General features: G+C 44.6%; 1 protein-coding gene across 3 annotated transcripts in view; it reads right to left on the reverse strand.

Annotated features, from left to right (window-relative positions):
- GALNT16 (polypeptide N-acetylgalactosaminyltransferase 16) overlaps positions 1–18,724 on the reverse strand; it is a 142,192-nt gene that overhangs the window by 12,904 nt on the left and 110,564 nt on the right. For 2 of the 3 annotated variants that reach the window (XM_053385044.1, XM_053385041.1), the window contains exons 7-13: positions 15,399–15,486; positions 12,654–12,738; positions 9,720–9,823; positions 7,054–7,180; positions 4,996–5,088; positions 3,319–3,402; positions 1,960–2,101 (exon numbers count right to left, since the gene is read on the reverse strand). In XM_053385044.1, coding sequence (XP_053241019.1) covers positions 1,960–2,101; positions 3,319–3,402; positions 4,996–5,088; positions 7,054–7,180; positions 9,720–9,823; positions 12,654–12,738; positions 15,399–15,486 — 723 coding nt within the window. Of the gene's footprint in view, positions 1–610; positions 714–1,959; positions 2,102–3,318; positions 3,403–4,995; positions 5,089–7,053; positions 7,181–9,719; positions 9,824–12,653; positions 12,739–15,398; positions 15,487–18,724 lie in introns of all 3 variants that reach the window. The other variant, XR_008330024.1, reaches the window with a different exon arrangement.

An 18,724-nucleotide genomic window follows, 5' to 3' on the forward strand; every position in this document is an offset into this window, starting at 1 on the left:
CTATTGGGTTGTTGTTTTTATTTTGATTATATATTGTGATTTTCATGTTGATCTTTTCTGTGAACCGCCCTGAGACTTCCATGTATATGGCGGTATATAAATTCAAACAATAATATTAATATTAATATACGTGTGCAACCACACCCAGGATCAACATACATATATTCCCTGTGTGATAGTAGTGCCATTAACTTTTACATACCAAACAGAACTGGTGAAAAGCTCAGGGGGGAATAAAGTGGGCATTATTCCCATATCCAACAAATCTGGTTGATTTTACATGGTAACACTATTTATAGGTAACACTATCTGGTTGATTTTACATGGTAACACTATTTATAGGTAACACTATCTGGTTGATTTTACATGGTAACACTATTTATAGAGTTCCATATAGGAAAAATGTTGTCTGTAGATACTGACCATCACATCCATGGTAAACGTGTGGCCTCCCCATGCCTTGTACATGTAATGCAATACATGTGTGTGCTATCACCACAGCTGCAGATATTACGCATTGATTTCACTTTTTTTGTCCTTCATTGTAGTTCAGGAAAACTGTGTACTGTGTGAAACAGCCTCAAGACATAAAAGTTTTTTTTCACAATACCATAGCTCCCAATGTCCTTTAAATAGCTGCTGCCTCCTCCTCCTCTGTTGGACAGCTCCTGCATGTGGCAAGGGACTTCCTGTCTCTACATCTGAACTATGTCCTTAAGGCAATAGTAAAACAGAATAGTAATGGAATTGTAAGATAATAAGTGGATCTGGGTCATTCTTCACATTAGCTCTCCATTCTCTTCACTGCTCCCCAATTCCAAACAATGCTATGTGCGCACTGTATCTCAACTGCTGCCCACACGATGCTGGAACTCTGAGGGCTGGTTTCTGTGAGTTACTCTGAATTTTCTCCCTGATCCTTCTCATCTGTTCTGGCTGTACACCCACAGGCTGTGCTGATTTTCAAGGGCCAAGGAAATGGCCAGAGGGGAGATGTCTGACTGAAAAAAAAAGCTCATGCCAAGCAGCGCCTATTCGGAAGAAGAGCTTGGGCTACCAGGGTTGGCCCAAGACATTTTGGTACCTGAGGCGAACCACAGAAGGCCTACCCTGCCATAGAAGAAGGAGTGTGTTAAGTTGTGGGCGAACATATCAGACGACACAGCGATTCTTCCAAAGCAGCTCTTTATTTGTAAGCTGGAACAGAACTGAACTGAGGAGCTCAGTCAGCCTGCTTATATAGAGCTCCAGAACAATGTAACTGTTGCAACTTTCTAAAACTATCCAATCCCTGAACGTCACTTTCGATCCTTCATTTGCATACAAACTATCCAATCACTGAATGTCACTTTCGATCCTTCATTTGCATAACTATCTACAGTATCCCCCTGCTGGCCCAGGGTGAGAACTTCAGTACATAACAGGGTGAGTGAAGATCTCCATCAGGAATAAGGGTGCAGGGAGTGAAGTTCAACAGTGGGAATAAGGGTGGGAGGCAGCTGCCGAGGAGGCAGCCTCCAGCCTCCAAGAAGCACACCACAGCTGTTACTGCAATCACAATAGCAGCAGTGGGTGATGCATTCCTTGGAGGCCGGATCTGCTGCCCCTGTGGATTGTGCTGCGTGGGGCAGTAGCCTTGTGGGCAACCCATTTTATGATGGTTTGCTGTGCAAGTACTTTATCAAGGGGGTCCACTCAAGTGTCTGGGGAGGACCTTCAGGGAAGGATGAATCCCAGTCAATTCCTTCTCTGCCTTCCAACAATCAATGTGGCTTGGAGGAAGAACTGAGGCAAGGCCTGATGAGGCCTAGCCCTATTGTCCACAAATTATCTACTGCCTCTGCCCAGCCAAGGGATCCACCAAGATCACCATGCTTCAAATGCACACATTTACCTTCCCCAGTAGGTAGTAGAAAAGCAGCAGAAAAGAATAAAGGGACCAACTTCAGTTCGCCTCACCTGAGTGGCCACAGGATTGTTCACTGTCCCTTTACAGCTTCCAACCCCTGCTAGAGAATTCCCTGCTGTATCCTGTCCCTGAGACTCCAAGCAATTGGCTCCTTGCTTGATGATGCCAGGAATCAGCTCCTTTTCTGGAACCCTGAGAGACAAAACAAAACCAGAACACAAATTGCCAAATTATCAATACCATCTCTATATTTGATGGTGATAATCCAGAAGAAAATAAAAAAAAATATTCCATATACATATGAGAATAGTATCACACGACACAGAAATGCTATCCCACCTCTGGAGTGAAACACAGCAATAAAAAGAATATTGCAATCAACTGAAGTCACTGAGGGAATTCAAGAAGAACACCAATTGTGAGAATGATAATACCATGTTAAAGCAGGTATATATGTGAACCGTTTATTTTTCTTGAGCTACATTGTATACAATAAAGTCTGTTTCCCCCAAGATTAACTAAGCCCCTTAACTAACCCACTCCTGCTCTTACTTCAGTAATTAAAGTGAGGTGCATCTTACACCAAAGTTACCTCTGTGATACTAACTAGTTTGTACCAGTTAAGCAAGCAGACTTTTTGATCTTTTTCAAATTATGGCAAAAGGTTTCAGAATCAGTGTTATTCATTTTAATTACAACAGATTATAACTTCTAAACATACTACAACATATACCGGTATATGTATTCTCATTTCTATTACTCCAACTGATGTACCACATAACTCCATTGTTCTCTGAGTGGGTTATATATTTTTGCCTTCTAGGATGCCTCATGAAAGAAGGCTACACCTTGCTTATGAGGTTCTGATGCTTCTATCCTTTCACAGTAAATTAAGCTCGACCCAACTGTGCCTTCTACCGTTTCCCATAGCAACTTTTCAGAAAACCTGATCTTTACCACTGAATCAGAGCAAACATCAATCGTGTTTTCTACAGATTTATGTTTGCTCTAATTCAGGAGCAGGTTTTCCCAGGAAAAGCAGCAGAGGAAACACAAAACCACTCGGAACCATGCCTAGAAACATGAGACAAGTGGAAAATCCCTTGGACTCATGCTTTCTGGGCACAAGACAAAGCAGAAGTGTGGATGACCTTCCAGTTGTCTAATCCCACCTCAAAAGTTCAAGCTGCCATAGTGAAGAGGCATTGGTTCAAACAGAGCCATGTCAGGCCCATGGGTGGGAGGTGCGGAGATACCTGTTCCAGAAAAGAACCTCCAATTTGTCATGCATCTTTCCAATGTGCTACAAGCATGTTTTACCTCTTGGGAAGGCACCTGCCACTTTCCTCCTTCCCACAATGTTAAATATACATCCTGCGGTTTTACTTGAGATTCAAAGGATGACTCACTTGAGCTCAGGGTAGACGTTCTCCAAGTACCACTGGAAGGATTTACAGTTCAGTTTCCTGCGCTGTTCCACCCGGTCCACAATACTGGAAGCAAAAGCAAATTGTTCCTATCTTCGTTGTGAATGTGGACAAAAGAGATTCTCATAACACAGGCAGAACACAAGCAAAGATTACAAAATGCCCAAATGTGTGAAGTGCAGCCACATGCTACTGAAACAATACAATGACGCATTTTCACAACACCTATGCTAACAAGTCCTAACAGAGGTGCTTTTGTAATTTCTATTTTAAGCTTAGCGCAGGGGATGGGGAGGATTCTCAAGCTGATGGGCTAAGTCAGACCTCTTCCGCCTGTCTCTTCCTCCTTTCCCAAGGCATCTATTAATGTAGCCCCACTCCTCTGTTCATCTTGAACCCTTTTGGGCTGCATGGGCCAGATATGGGTGTATCCTACGGCTCACTGAGAAACTGAAGTAGCATGGGAGTGTTTATTCTGCTCCCAGTAGCATCTTTCTCCTTGCTTTGCCTAGGATCCAGTTATGTAAGGGTAAAGAGAAAGGTAATATACAGTAGCAGACCGCAGGGTGGGGGCAGCGCTGATTACCTAATCTCCCGGCAGCAAAGTCTCCACAGGCTACTGTGAGGGGGTGGAGAGGTTAGCACCAGCTAAGCTAATAAGGTTCCACAGCAAAAAACCACTTCACCGTCTTGCCTGCTATCACTGCCAGGAGGTCAGGTAAATGCCATCACCTCAGCCCGGGGTCTGTTTATGGTGATATAAAAAGTGAAGTCACAATGGATCCCTCAGCTGCCGAACAAAACTCATTTGCTCAGGCTTCACAAACTGAAAAGCAGACATACATACCAGCAAATCATATGCTGGTGCAGTCACTGGTGTTGCCCTTCTCTCAAGACGTCCTTCCTTTTTACGTTTTACAAGTGTGATGCATTAAATTGTCGACTTAATTTTTTTTTTTAAAAAAACACCTAACCTGTAATGGTATTTTAAAATGCACAACTGTTCTGGGGATTTTGCGTATGAGAGATTTCTTAGGAACATGATGGGTGACAGCCAATCAGTGTCATATATAGCAGGTTTCAGCTATGAATCTGCAAAACATTTTTTAAAAAACAAACAAAAAAATCCCCATAGCAAAACCCCTTGCCTGAATCCCTGGCAAAGCGCTGCCTTGTCAGGTAGACCTTATGCCTAGAAATGTGCTAAGAGCCCTTTTTGATCAGACCAACTAAAGGCCTAGTATCTAGTACAGCATCCTATAATGGCCAACCAGATGCCGAAGCCCACAAGCGATAGCTTTCTCTTAGAAATGGGCATTGAGAGGCATAGTAACCCTGACCCAGAGGCAGGATATAACCATCATGTTCATTACTGGTCACTGTTGATAGGCTAAAGCTCCAAAAGTTGCCTAATCTCCTTTAAAGTCATCTAGTTCAAGCCATTTCGATTATACAGAGCCACTACCATAGAGTGCCGGAGATGAACTTATGTTTAAATATAAAACCAATCAATACAAGAATGTGTTAATCAGCTGTTCGAATCATGTTTCCAGGGGCATGTTAGTCATGGGAGAGTGCCTATGCTGTCAGCTCTCTCTAAGAGTAGCTTATAAGAGCTATCTGACACGAATACCCATTGGCCTGGTTTGGGATGCTTACCTTCCAAATGACTTTCCAATGGCAGATGGCCGGGCCTCATAATAATACTGCTTGTATTCGTCCATCCATACTTCTGCTGTACGTTTGGTATTTCTGCAGAAGGGAAAGGTGAACCATGGTTATTTACTGTACCGCTTGTCATGACATGAAATTAAGTCACCCTTATGGAAACTTAAACCCTCCCAAATTCTCATCGCCAGCAAATTTGGAAGCACAGGGATGTCATCACTAAACTTGTACCTTTCTCCCAAAACAGGAACCAATTGATGGGTGGTGGTGTTTGCACCCCATCTCTGAGCTTGCAAGACCACAACTGATTCATCCATCCCAACGGCTGCATCAACATAAAACAGCTATTCAACTGTTATTTTCTCTAAGGTTATTTATATCCCGCAGAACCTTGGATATGCAGGGAAGAATTCAACATAGTTATTAAGCTTGCCTGATTGAATGACTGGCCTTCTCCTTCCCCTACATGCTATTGTGGGGGTTCTCCTGAACCTAATCCAGAGCCAATTTGGGGGAGAATGCATTGAAAAGAGAGGGGTGTGTGTTCAGATGGAACAACACAAGCACATTCCTGTGAGAAAATCCCAGTAAAGGAAGAGGTACACTGGTTTCCCACCATGGCAGCTAACAAAATTCTATGGCAGCCACTCAGTTGTCCTTCCTGTATCCAGTGGTGTTCGCGTGTGAGTGGGACAGAGTTCTGCTTGCACAATGGGACTTCTCCATCCTCTCCTCTCCCTTTCAGCTCTCTGCTCTGGAAAATTGACAACACAAGGGACTGCAGAGGAAGTCCTATTGTGCAAGCAGAACTTCGTTCACATGATGTTGGATTCAACCCATTGCCTCCACTCAGAGCTGCTGCCACTCTGTGGCACATGCGGAAGATCCAGAAGCCTCTTAACCGTCCTGCATACTTGGGGTCATAACAGGTGCAAAATATGTAAGAGGCTTGAGACATCTGGATCTTCCACATATGCCACAAAGCAGCTATGAGTGGAGGGTAATTGAACAGGGATTCACTGGCTGCCGTGTGGGGGTAGAAAAACTTGTGTTGCTGGTGAAGAGAAGAGGAAAACCGGGGCTGCTGTTTTTGGCAGGAGCCGCATGTTTTCCATAATGTCTAATTCTGGCCAAAACATATCAGCGGTTTGCGAGAACCCACACAGAAATTAACACTGGGTTACTATAGACCACAAGTATTGAGCCTGTGCAACTGTACTCCTGCATGATAAACAGTCACCCTTAATTTAAAAATCATATTTTTACATTAAATAGGGGCTCACTGTCAAATATACTTCAATGGTTTTTATAAACTGCTATTTAATTAGGGTATAGCTCACACACTACTCTGCATTAGTATAGTGGTTTTTTCCAAGTATATAAAGTATATACCCAATGTATATAGAGGCTTTAAAATACTATTTCCAGAGTATTAGAGAAGTGTTTGCTATAAATACAAATAAACAAAAACAGCAGGAAACGAGATAGATTTAGCCAACGCGGGTGGCGCTGTGGGTATAACCTCAGCGCCTAGGACTTGCCGATCGCATGGTCGGCGGTTCGAATCCCTGCGGCGGGGTGCGCTCCCGTTGCTCGGTCCCAGCGCCTGCCAACCTAGCAGTTCGAAAGCACCCCCGGGTGCAAGTAGATAAATAGGGACCGCTTACTAGCAGGAAGGTAAACGGCGTTCTGTGTGCGGCTCTGGCTCGCCAGGGTAGCTTTGTCATGCTGGCCACGTGACCCGGAAGTGTCTGCGGACAGCGCTGGCCCCCGGCCTATAGAGTGAGATGGGCGCACAACCCTAGAGTCTGTCAAGACTGGCCAGTAAGGGCAGGGGTACCTTTACCTTTATCCAAGCAGCTTTCATGAATTCCATATGGGTTCATACTCAAGTCCCTGAGTGAAGGAAGAAAACTGGCAAATAACTCAAGAAGTTGGCCCCAGTGTCCTTTCTTTCCTTCAGGCAAACACTATATCCTAGTTGGGCCTAAATGCACTCTGCCACCCTCCTGTTTCCTGAACTGGGATCAAGGAGTCACCCATTCCTACTTGATATAGGTCAGCGCATTTCCCTCAGGGAAGTCATACGGATGGCGCTTCCTGAAAACGTGTCCTACTCGGCTGCAGGGAACGATCTCCAAGCTGCCTCCACACATCCAGACGCGGAAAGAAAGCTCTAGAAAAGATCCAAGACAGCAGAAAAATAAAGTGAGAGAAGAAATGTGAAGGTTTTATGCCTTATTTTTCACTCCCATCTCACCTTGTACATGACTAATACAATGAGAAACCACAAAGGCAAGAATGGGTAAAGTGAAAAAGGATTTCTTAAAGAAGATGATGTTTCTTGCTGAGGGGGGAAATAAATGCATTTCCAGATGATTTCCCCTCCCTGGTCCCTCTGATCAGGATAGTGATGAGCTTCCTGGTCTTTTTAGGTGGAGTCTTGGGACCCCTCCTTTCAATTACACATTCAAGATTATTTTGTGCTTATGATGCTATCAAAGTGATCATGCATGATTCCACATTCAATAATGTTTGCACCTGCAAAAGGTTTGGGGTGGTCGTACTGTTTCATTTCCAATCAGTGCACATCCGGTAACTTCTTGCTGAAATCCTGTAACTTTATATCCCACAGATGTTCTAGTGTACTTTTTATCCCACTTCTGTTGTCCCGTAGTCCCTCTGGACAGCAGTAATGTGGCAGCATTGGGGAAGCATTGCAGAACAAACTAAAGCAGAACAAATCTACCACTAATGCACTATTACTGTGTCAAGAACACGTTGTAGAAAACACCCACAATAAAACACCAGTCAGGTGGGGCCTTCCTGTAAGCTATCAATATGTATGGCATTATTTCGTAACAGTGAGCAATTAAGATTACAACAGACTTGTTCACCAGAGTAAGATTCTCTTGATATAAATGAGCAGAGTTCTATTCATGCAATGGGACTTCACCTTCTTCTCCCCTCCCCCAGCAGCCTCCTGTGCTTCCCCCCAAATCTACTTTTGAGGTGGGGTCCCCCAACCCTCCAGAGCTTATGGGAGCATGTAGGAAGCTGCAAGGGGGAGGAAAGGAAGGAGAAGTCATGCTGCATGAGACAAACTTTGTTCTGCTTTTACACAGACCCTGTTGGATACATTCCAGAGTGTCTAAAGGGAAAGACAGTACATATTAGAGAAGATTGTTAGAGTAAGATGAAAGGAATCAATTTCAAGGGCTGAATCGGTGTGAGAGTACAAAGCGAGGGACAGGAAATGGAAGACGAATGCATGATCTTAAGGGCACTGGTGAAAAATAGGCATTGAAAAACATTGTGGTGTTCCAAGCAGCACGTTTCACATTTGAGATTAAAGAGATGCCAAAAGATTATGGGCATTCTAGAAAAACGTGTAATTCGCTTTAATCACTGCTTAGGGGGATGTCTGCACTGGTCAATGTTTGTGCTTTTTAAAATATCTGCACCACTAGTGCTTGTGTAGGTCCACACGTATTATGGGAATCAACACTGGAACTGCAAAAACCTGGAAGCATAATGGGCCAAAGAGCCTGTTTGAAACCTTCCCTTTTCTTAAAATTGGAGTTGTCTCTCTTTATGGTACAACCTTTCAGTAAAACCCCAAACCCACTATTGATTCACTTGCTAAGCAACTCTGTTTCCTACGGCAGCGTCTGACCCTGTTTATTTAAACAGATATATTCTGACCCATCCCCCTTTGCTTCTAGACGTTTCACTGCCCTGAAGTAAAATTCACTTTTATTTCTTTGTTAATAGCATCAGAGGACCACCAGGGCTTTGATGTTCAAAAGCTCATTTGAATCACTGAAGAGAGGTGACCTTGCAAAAGCTTATGGATCCATCCTCCTGCGTTTAATATCTGCCACTCTGGTCAAGCTCCCTATTTGAATATTTATTTGGAGGCACAAAGAAAACACCAGGGAAGGGGCTGCCAAATCAATCACAAGGGAGGGGAGGGGTTGTACAGTCACTAGAAAGGGCTTTCATGGATATTTCATATTATGGATTGTCTCTGATATGTTCTTTTGTCTGGCCACTGAAGGTCAATACGTGATGGTGAAGACCAATGGCAGCTACTGCAACAGGTGGAGTAGGAAAAGCAGATTTATCACCAGCCCAGACACTGAGGTCCAGCGCCGAGGGCCTTCTGGCGGTTCCCTCACTGTGAGAAGTGAGGTTACAGGGAACCAGGCAGAGGGCTTTCTCAGTGGTGGCACCCGTCCTGTGGAACGTCCTCCCATCAGATGTCAAGGAAATAAACAACTACCAGACTTTTAGAAGACATCTGAAGGCAGCCCTGTTTAGGGAAGTTTTTAATGTTTGATGTTTTATTGTATTTTTAATATTTTGTTGGAAGCTGCCCCGAGTGGCTGGGGAAACCCAGCCAGATGGGCGGGATATAAATAAATTGTTGTCGTTGTTGTTACCATCTTTGAACACATATGCATGCAAACCAGTAATAAAGATCTTGCAAAAATGTTGTCTAAGAATCTGTAGAGTGAGACTGACATAGATCTGCAAAGCAGTATGCCTGGTGGCTGGAAACAGATCCTATCAGTCTGCAAGTAGTTCCTGGATGAGGGTGAAAGCCACAATCTACGATGCTCCCAACCAGAAGGAAACGTTGTGTGACCAGGTGACCTGGGAAGAACTGAAGAGAGTAAACAACAAAAGTAGAAGTCATGGCATCAACTCACCAAAGTTCTCTCCTCCCCAGATGTCCATCTGAGTGTCATATTTTCCAAGATGGTTAAACCAAGATTTATCTATCACAAAGATGCCTCCTGCTATGACAGGTGTTCTAGGGAAAATGAGGGCAAGAAAGGATTTACACAAAATATCAGTAAAATATATTTAAATGCAACAGAAACATACTGCATATATACAGCAACATGTTCCATCTGAAGTCATTTATAAAGAAGAACCATTAGACTCCAGAATTTTCTATGAGCTGGTGCAGACTTATTTAGAGTAAAACCTTAACTGTAGTTAAGAGATTAGAAGCAAGTGCAAGACCACTCATCTACTCCCCCCCCCATGTACATGTGAAAAGGATCTAGGAGTCTTGGTTGACCACAAACTTGACATGAGCCAACAGTGTGACGCGGCAGCTAAAAAAGCCAATGCAATTCTGGGCTGCATCAATAGGAGTATAGCATCTAGATCAAGGGAAGTAATAGTGCCACTGTATTCTGCTCTGGTCAGACCTCACCTGGAGTACTGTGTCCAGTTCTGGGCACCACAGTTCAAGAAGGACATTGACAAACTGGAACGTGTCCAGAGGAGGGCAACCAAAATGGTCAAAGGCCTGGAAACGATGCCTTATGAGGAACGGCTAAGGGAGCTGGGCATGTTTAGCCTGGAGAAGAGGAGGTTAAGGGGTGATATGATAGCCATGTTCAAATATATAAAAGGATGTCACATAGAGGAGGGAGAAAGGTTGTTTTCTGCTGCTCCAGAGAAGCGGACACGGAGCAATGGATCCAAACTACAAGAAAGAAGATTCCACCTGAACATTAGGAAGAACTTCCTGACAGTAAGAGCTGTTCGACAGTGGAATTTGCTGCCAAGGAGTGTGGTGGAGTCTCCTTCTTTGGAGGTCTTTAAGCAGAGGCTTGACAACCATATGTCAGGAGTGCTCTGATGGTGTTTCCTGCTTGGCAGGGGGTTGGACTCGATGGCCCTTGTGGTCTCTTCCAACTCTATGATTCTATGATTCTATGATTCTATGTATGTACATACACACAATCACACACACAGCCCTTAACTGCAGTTACATTGGCAGCAATTATAACCTGGTTTCTGCATAACCAGAGTATGGTATTGTTTAAGAACTAAGCAAGTAAGCCAAGCAGAAGACCCTGAAGCAAAATGCAAGTTGACTGATTTTCTACACCCATGCCAGAGGCATACCTAAAGATTCAGCTGGCAGTGCAATCAGGCACCTCCTTTGCCCCCAACTGAACCATCTAATCCCAGTTGGGAAGATAGGGAAAGGCAAGTAAATCCTGCCATATTAATAATAATAACAATAATAATAATAATAATTAGTAATACATTTATATCCCACCTTTGTTCCAAGGAACTCAAGGCAGCACTCATGTTTCTCCCCCTCTCCATTTTAACTTCACAACAACCCTGTGAGGTAGGTTAGGCTGAGAGACAGTGATCATCCAATAGGTTTCCTCATGGAGGAAAGGGCTATCGAAGGCTAATAGCCATCATAGCTATGCCCTGCCTCTACAGCTGAAGGAAATAATGCTTCTGAACACCAGTTACTGGAAACCACAGGAAAAGAGAGTGTGCTCTCCTGCTTGAATCCTGCTTGCAGGTTTCCCACAGGCATCTGGTTGACCTCTGTGAGAAGAGGATGCTGGACTAGATGGGCCCTTGGTCTGATCCAGCAGGCTCTTCTATTGTTCTCATGCTCTTAAGAGTTTCATGGCTGAGTGGGGATTTGAAGCCCAGTCTCCTAGGTTCAACACCCTAACCACTACACTGAACCACAGCACTAAAGTCAGGCAGAAGAATGTACAGACCTTGTGATTGTCCCAATCAGCCATGTGGACCAGTAGACACTAGAACAAGCTTAATCATCCTGGATGATTAAGACTAGAGGAGTTGGGGGTACTGTACACCCACAAATTCAGGCAGTGTGGACACCCATATGAGTGCAAATCAGCTGATTATGCTTCAACCCACCTATCTTCCTTCTTTTAATTTGCCTCGATTTGGTGGTCCTTATCTGCATTATATGGGACGCGGGTGGCGCTGTGGGTTAAACCACAGAGCCTAGGACTTGCTGATCAGAAGGTTGGCGGTTCGAATCCCCGTGACGGGGTGAGCTCCCATTGCTCGGTCCCTGCTCCTGCCAACCTAGCAGTTCGAAAGCACGTCAAAGTGCAAGTAGATAAATAGGTACCGCTCCGGCGGGAAGGTAAACGGCATTTCCGTGCGCTGCTCTGGTTCACCAGAAGTGGCTTAGTCATGCTGGCCTCATGACCCAGAAGCTGTACGCCGGCTCCCTCGGCCAGTAAAGCGAGATGAGCGCCGCAACCCCAGAGTCGTCAGTGACTGGACCTAATGGTCAGGGGTCCCTTTACCTTTACTATCTGCATTATAGTATGTGTGGAGTGAGAATGTGTGTATATATATCAGAATTAATCAGGCAGTGAATATGTAGGTTATCACCATAGAATGTGCAAATAGTTTTGTTGAAATCTTGAGGGGAAAGGATGGCCTTGTGTTGACCGCAGTAGACCCTATTCTGGTCACGCGCCAGCTTGGAAAAGTTCATTGTTCCTGCTAGACAATGGTAACAATTTCTAAAATGAGGGCCATGACATTTCCCCTGCCTCAGAAAGGAGATGGCCGCATATATTCATAACAGCCTGAAAAACCAATATACTATGCACTGCATATTATAGCAGTGCAGGCCACTCAAGCCAACAGATTGAGTTGCAAGTATTTGTCAGGAATATTAAAACTCTTCAGGGAACAATAGATATTGATTAACTGCAGCTCTTAAATGAACCACACATGACCTCTGAACACTTCCCGTGGTAACATCAACAAATGGAACAGCTTCTCATATCAGACAAAAAGATGAAGTTGTGAGCAAAAGAGCTTACCTGATGGACTCAGTAGGATCTGTTCTGGACAATTTTTGCTCAATGGGGATTTGCTCCCACTTAAAGTGAAGGCTCCAGTCAAACCCTAAAATGCGGAACAGAGTAGGACATGTTTGCAGTTTCTCAAATACAGAGGAAAACCAGAAACTAACAAGGGTTTCTGGAAAAGGTGAAAATAGGCTTCAAGTCTCCATTTAGAAGAAGCTCAGAACACAGCAACACATACCGCTTAGCAATAATTAGATGGTGTTGACACTACTTATTCTCACATGGTCTCAGGGCAGCAGGAGACAAGCAGACTTGTGTTAGCCAGGCCTCGAGGTATCCCTATAGATGCGCCCTGTTCCTTAGCGGTATTTATCTGAGCTCAATTGCATTCCAAATCTTCCAATGTGTGTTCCCAGAGAGAAATGCAATAATTAGTGCTTCAGCCTTCCACTCAGACTGTCCTATGCCTCATTGGCCGCCAAAGTTATGAGACGTTAATCAGCACTCTCAGTGGGATGACATGTATTTCCGGGAACAAAGTCTCTCTGTTCGCTGTAATTGGCTTTTCCCCATGCGCATCACATAAAATGCTGCCTAATTTACCATTTTTGCAAATTGGGTAGATCCTGTGGGAAGGAAGGTGAATGGCAGGAGCTGTATGCAAGTGGGCTCTGCAAAACGGAGAGGGAGGGGAAGTTGAGACCTGCACTTGAGTAGAAACAGTGTTTCCCCAACACTTGGGGAAAGGGTGGTGGATGTGTAGATGCCTTCCCACTGCCAAGAGAACAGAGTGGAGCAGCTGGACTTTTGCATTTGGGTTTCTTGTATATAAAAAAGGGTGAAATAAAAGGAAATTCTGGGGGCTTATCAAATATAAGGCTTCCCTATATTAATCACTTAGTATGCTGGTCATCTGTATTAGTCATCTGTGGCAGATGGCACCGAATGGGGAAAGACATTTGTGCTTTCCAAAGCAGATTCCTCTCCTTATTGAAGGAAATCTTTGCTTTCCTCTTCCTTTGTTTTTATGTCATTTTTATTTTACTACTCTTTTTTTAAAAGCAGATTCTTCTCTCCCCCCCTCCCAGTCAACCCCCAACAAACATGCATAGATCAGCTGAGGAGGAGGAAGGTGCACATACCGCATTTTCTAAATTAATGTCTGGTTCTCTCTTTCCCTTCCATGTGTGTATGTGCTAGGAATGTGTGTTAAGGGGGTTGTGTGTTTGTGTATGCTTGACCATACCCACTGTTAGAATATGGCCTCTGAGAGCTCTCCATCCAATAAACCCAGCTCTTGGGCTGAAGCAGCTTCTCTAAGACATCACAGGCTTTCCCTCCTCTAAGAATCCCTTGCCAGTCCATGTATTGCCTTCTCGATTAACCTACAACCGTCTCTAGGCACACCAGCCTTTTCCCTTGACACCACAAAGTGGGCCTTTCCTGCAATAAAACTGCCTGGCAGCAGCAGAAGAGAAATATCTCCTCAATTTGCACCTCTCTTTCCCAGTTTCTTGCCTTGGCAAGCATCAATGCCATCACCTGCCTATGGGAGGGGTTGCACCACATGCCCCTTGACAGCTCCTGATTCATGACATTCCCTCCACCTGTCAATCTCCCCCACTCCTGGTGGCGCAGGATAAAGGCACATCTGTGAAGACATAGGCCAATCGCTTGTAAGCCTTTTTTGAAACTTATCCTATAGCCTGCACTGTTGTGTAGAGCATAGCCTGTTTTGTTTGATTTTGTACCCTGCTTTCTTGATTTCTATCCTTTCCCTTGGAGCCTGATAAAGCCTTCTCTGCTAGAGTATGTAGTTTGGCTGCCTTCTTCTACTAAATGGGAGTAAGCAGGGAAAGGGCTGGAGCTTTTCCAGCCACATCTGGAGATCAGCTGCAGGTGCCCTTCGTCCAAGTTAATAATCCATAGGCTGTGGTTGGAGAGCTGGAAGGTCCACGAGGGTCATCTAGTCCAACCCCCTGCAATGCAGGCATCTTTTTGTCCAATGTGGGGCTTGAATCCACAACCCTGAGATTAAGAGTCTCATGCTTTTCTAACTAAGCTATTGTCAGAACTAATTTAAAAAGAAAGGGGACTGTGTGACACTCAGGCAGAATCTCTTTCACAGCACATATATGTTATTAAGCTTCATTTTAAGGTGTGTGAAATTACAGATACAATAGATGGATCCACAGTATTAAACGCAAAACGAGAGATAATGTCACGGGCTTAAAACAAGCATGAGCTTATTTTTAGAAACCACAAATTAAGGGTGTTTCGGTCTTTAAGGTTGAGGAATAAGGATGGGGAACAGGGAAGGAACTGACAGCAAGGTGACTTAACCTCATTCAGTTGTGACTTGAACCCCCTTCCCAGATTCTTACTGTTTTCATAGAAATTGCCAATGCATTTTCAGGTGTTACCCACAACAACTATGAAAGGCTAAATGCTTCTCTCTCTCTCTCTCTCTCTCTCTCTCTCTCTCTCTCTCTCTCTCTCGTGTGTGTGTGTGTGTGTGTGTAAAAATCTGAAAACTGGATTCTGCACAAACTGTACAAGGCTGTACTCCATAATCACAGCCATGAAGATTTGAAATTACACACATATACACACTCTGAGCACAGGCTCAACTGCTGATGAAATCCTAGGCTTTTATTCTGGCATATTTGGCATCGAGATCAAAAGGAACCAGCTATGTTGGGCCTATCCAGAGGGAGGGAGACCTTTCTTAAGAATTTACTTATTCACCTTACCTACCTCCCCTCAAATCTGCTGATGCTGCTAAGTAGGCAAAATTTTCCAGGCTTATCACATCGATGATAGGACTCACCACCCGAGTATAATCCTGAAAGAAAAGACAAGGAAGGAAAGAAATTAGAATTTTGCCAGGAGGGAGGGAGATTAAGCGTCAGGAAATCAGAGACCATGAGATTTATGCACATAGCGGAATGAGAAGCATATTTGCATACTGCCTTACTTTCTTAGTCCCAGCACGGAACCTGGAGATAAGGAAAGGACAAATCTGTGGCTTTTGGGGGGAGATTTTAACCCCTCAGTAGTTGTTGTTGTTTTTTTTTTTTGGGGGGGGGGGTTGCAGCTGAGATTCAAAGGAACTTCTTCCACAATTAACAGAAGTCAAGGAGGAAGAGGGGGTGGACATTAATAACACAATGGCTACTGGTAAAATGTCTGTTCTTGATTTTCTGGTCACATATGCAGGACATGGTTTCAAAGGGTTATTGATCAGAATCACTATCAGATCATGCAGGTGTACTGTTAAGCTTTGATTTCCTACTGTCATCCTAGGAAAGCTGTTGACAGACTAGAATTATGGAGGTGGGAAACTGCTGCTTCTGACAGAAGCCATTTCCCTTTCTGATTCCACGGGAGAACTTGATAGAGAAAGCCTCCCTTTGGCACTTGAGATGCACAATCGTTTAGAGCCATTTTATCCGCATCCTTCTCCTGATTTTGCTCATAGTTTCATGAAGTCTGCTTGCTTAGGCAATGTTAATTGTTCCAGTGAATCATCTTGCAGGGAAATCTGTCTGTCTCTCCAACTGTTCTTATTACTTCTGCGGGTGCATCCATACCAGATGTTCCCAGAGCTGCATCCCAGGGACAGCTGGTGAAGTCTATCTCATATCCCAAGTGGTGTCCCTAACTAGGGCTTTAATTCCAGGTTTCGTCACTGCAAAGTGAATGCCTCATTAAAGAGATACTCACTTGCCCTGAAATAGCCTTGGTAATTAGGAAACATTTACTCCTAGCAAGGCTGCTGCTTGAAACAGCCGAAAACGGGTGCTTCCAGGCGGTTGCTGTTTTGGGGTGGGATTCCGTCACATACCATAAAATTCAGGTTGCACAATTATAGTTGATTGGGTTGGCTTGTGCAACAAACCCAGTTCCCCAAAATATCAGACTTTCACAATAATAAAGGTGATGGGGAAATGCACTGGGAAGTAAAGGACCCTGGATGGTTAAGTCCAGTCAAAGGCGACTATGGGGTTGTGGCGCTCATCTTGCTTTCAGGCCAAGTGAGCCAGCGTTTGTCCACAGACAGCTTTCTGAGTCATGTGGCCAGCATGACTAAACTGCTTCTGGCACAATGGAACACCAATGGAAGCCAGAGTGTGCAGAAATGCTGTTTACCTTCCTGCCACAGCAGTACCTTTTTATCTACTTGCACTGGTGTGCTTTCGAACTGCTGGGTTGGCAAAAGCTGAGACAGAGCAATGGGAGCTCACTCCATCGCAGGGATTCGAACCGCCAACCTTCTGATTGGCAAGCCCAAAAGGCTCAGTGGTTTAGAACACAGCGCCACCCGCTGGGCTATAGCATAATACTTGCTGTGGTGAGATGCCATTTAACCGGCTCTCTACAAACAGATCAGAATGAATGCTCATTTAACAGCCAATGTAGTCTTAACAAATAAGGACAAGCATTCAATAAACAAGCCATTTGGAAGCATCCTATGCCAGGTACGTACTAACAGGCACATCTAATCATGGATAGACAGCCCAAGAGGCTATTCCAGCAATTTTTGGCTCTAAGGGTGGGAAGAGAATGGCATCTACCCCCTTAGGAGTGAATAAGGTGGCTGTTTGCAGGAAAGTAGGGCTGGTATCCAAGTTTGGCCTAGCTGCTGAACTACCGAGGCCCAGCCCTTTGGAGCTTCTGCTCATGGTCATTGCAACAAGCTTGTTCACCCGCCTCTTGCTCTGGCCCAGACAACCATGGAGACAAAGCAGGATCAGCGGATGTCACTGCCTGCTTGCTCACTGTCAAGCAGGAAAGGCGCTGAGATCTCCTGCTGGCAGGCAGGAACATCCTTCAGCCAGAGAATCCATTAATGACTAATCATTTAAGCAGGCTCAGGACTTGGGTGAAGAATCCCTGTTGTGCTTTTTAACACACGCTGCCTACAAAATACAAAAGGCAGCGCAGAAACCTATGAAGTGAAGACAATGGGAGTTTGCCCCAGGCATAATTTTTGAAGGCCGTGCTAGAGCAGGCACAGCCCACTAGGAAAACCCATAGGAAGGGTGGTTAATTTGGACAGTTGGGGGGCTGCCTATCTTTAGAAGGGGTGAAGGAAGACAAACAAGCAGGCAAAAGGGTCAAAAGCTGGTCTCCCTGCAAAGTGGTTGGAGGCCAACAGACAAAACAGATGTTTCATGTTTAGGCAGTAGAAGCCTAGGGGTCAGAGATAGCCGGCATTGACAAGCTCCAAGAGATCTAAATTCCAACCAGCTCACTGCACATAAAAGGCAGCAATGGTGACCTTGAAAATGGTATGGGAGAGACGCCCTGTGGCGAAGTAAGTAAGCGGAAGGGCCTAGACCCTTTGTGACACTTAAGATACACATTGTGGATTTTTGAAAATACCAGGCATAGTGGGAAGAAGGGAATTGCCCTTAGTAACACAGCACATGGTCAGGAGAGGTTCAAGCCTCTCTTTCCCGGGGCCATGATAGTGGTAAAACTTGCCTCCAAGGCAACTTACGTTAGGAAGAGAGCTCCAAGTGGTGTTTTCCTAATGTAAACGTGCCACATGGAAGGGAGCAGTTTTCACTAACATGCTAATTTTACTAACAGGCTTAAACCAGGATGGGTGGGAACCTGCTGCCCTCCAGATATTGCTGGATACCAATTCCCACCAGTCCCAACTAGCACGGCCAGTGGCAGGGGATGATGGGTCCAATAACATGCAGCAGGACACAGATTTCCCCCTCCTGACTCCTAGCTTAAACTTGCCCTCACCAAACGCCACATTCCCAAGGGCAATCAGTTGCCACCTTCTGCACTAGGCATTTAATTAAACAACAACAACACAATGTGGTTGAGAATCACATCACCTGCATCACATATAGTTAGGCTCTGTGATCTGGGCACAAAGATGAAATGAAGGGGGGAAATGCCTAAAGCTATGGGGTTTTGGGGGTTTTCCCCATGTGTCTAAAGGTATGTTAAGTCTACTAGTTTATATTAGTTTATATCATAAGTGTCATTGTTCACCCCACTCAACCACCCAAATAATCCTGGGAATTATAGTTGGGTGACAGTGGTGAAAATTCTTTTAG

This window comes from Podarcis raffonei, chromosome 1, assembly GCF_027172205.1.
Source record: "Podarcis raffonei isolate rPodRaf1 chromosome 1, rPodRaf1.pri, whole genome shotgun sequence".
Classification (NCBI taxonomy): domain Eukaryota; kingdom Metazoa; phylum Chordata; class Lepidosauria; order Squamata; family Lacertidae; genus Podarcis; species Podarcis raffonei.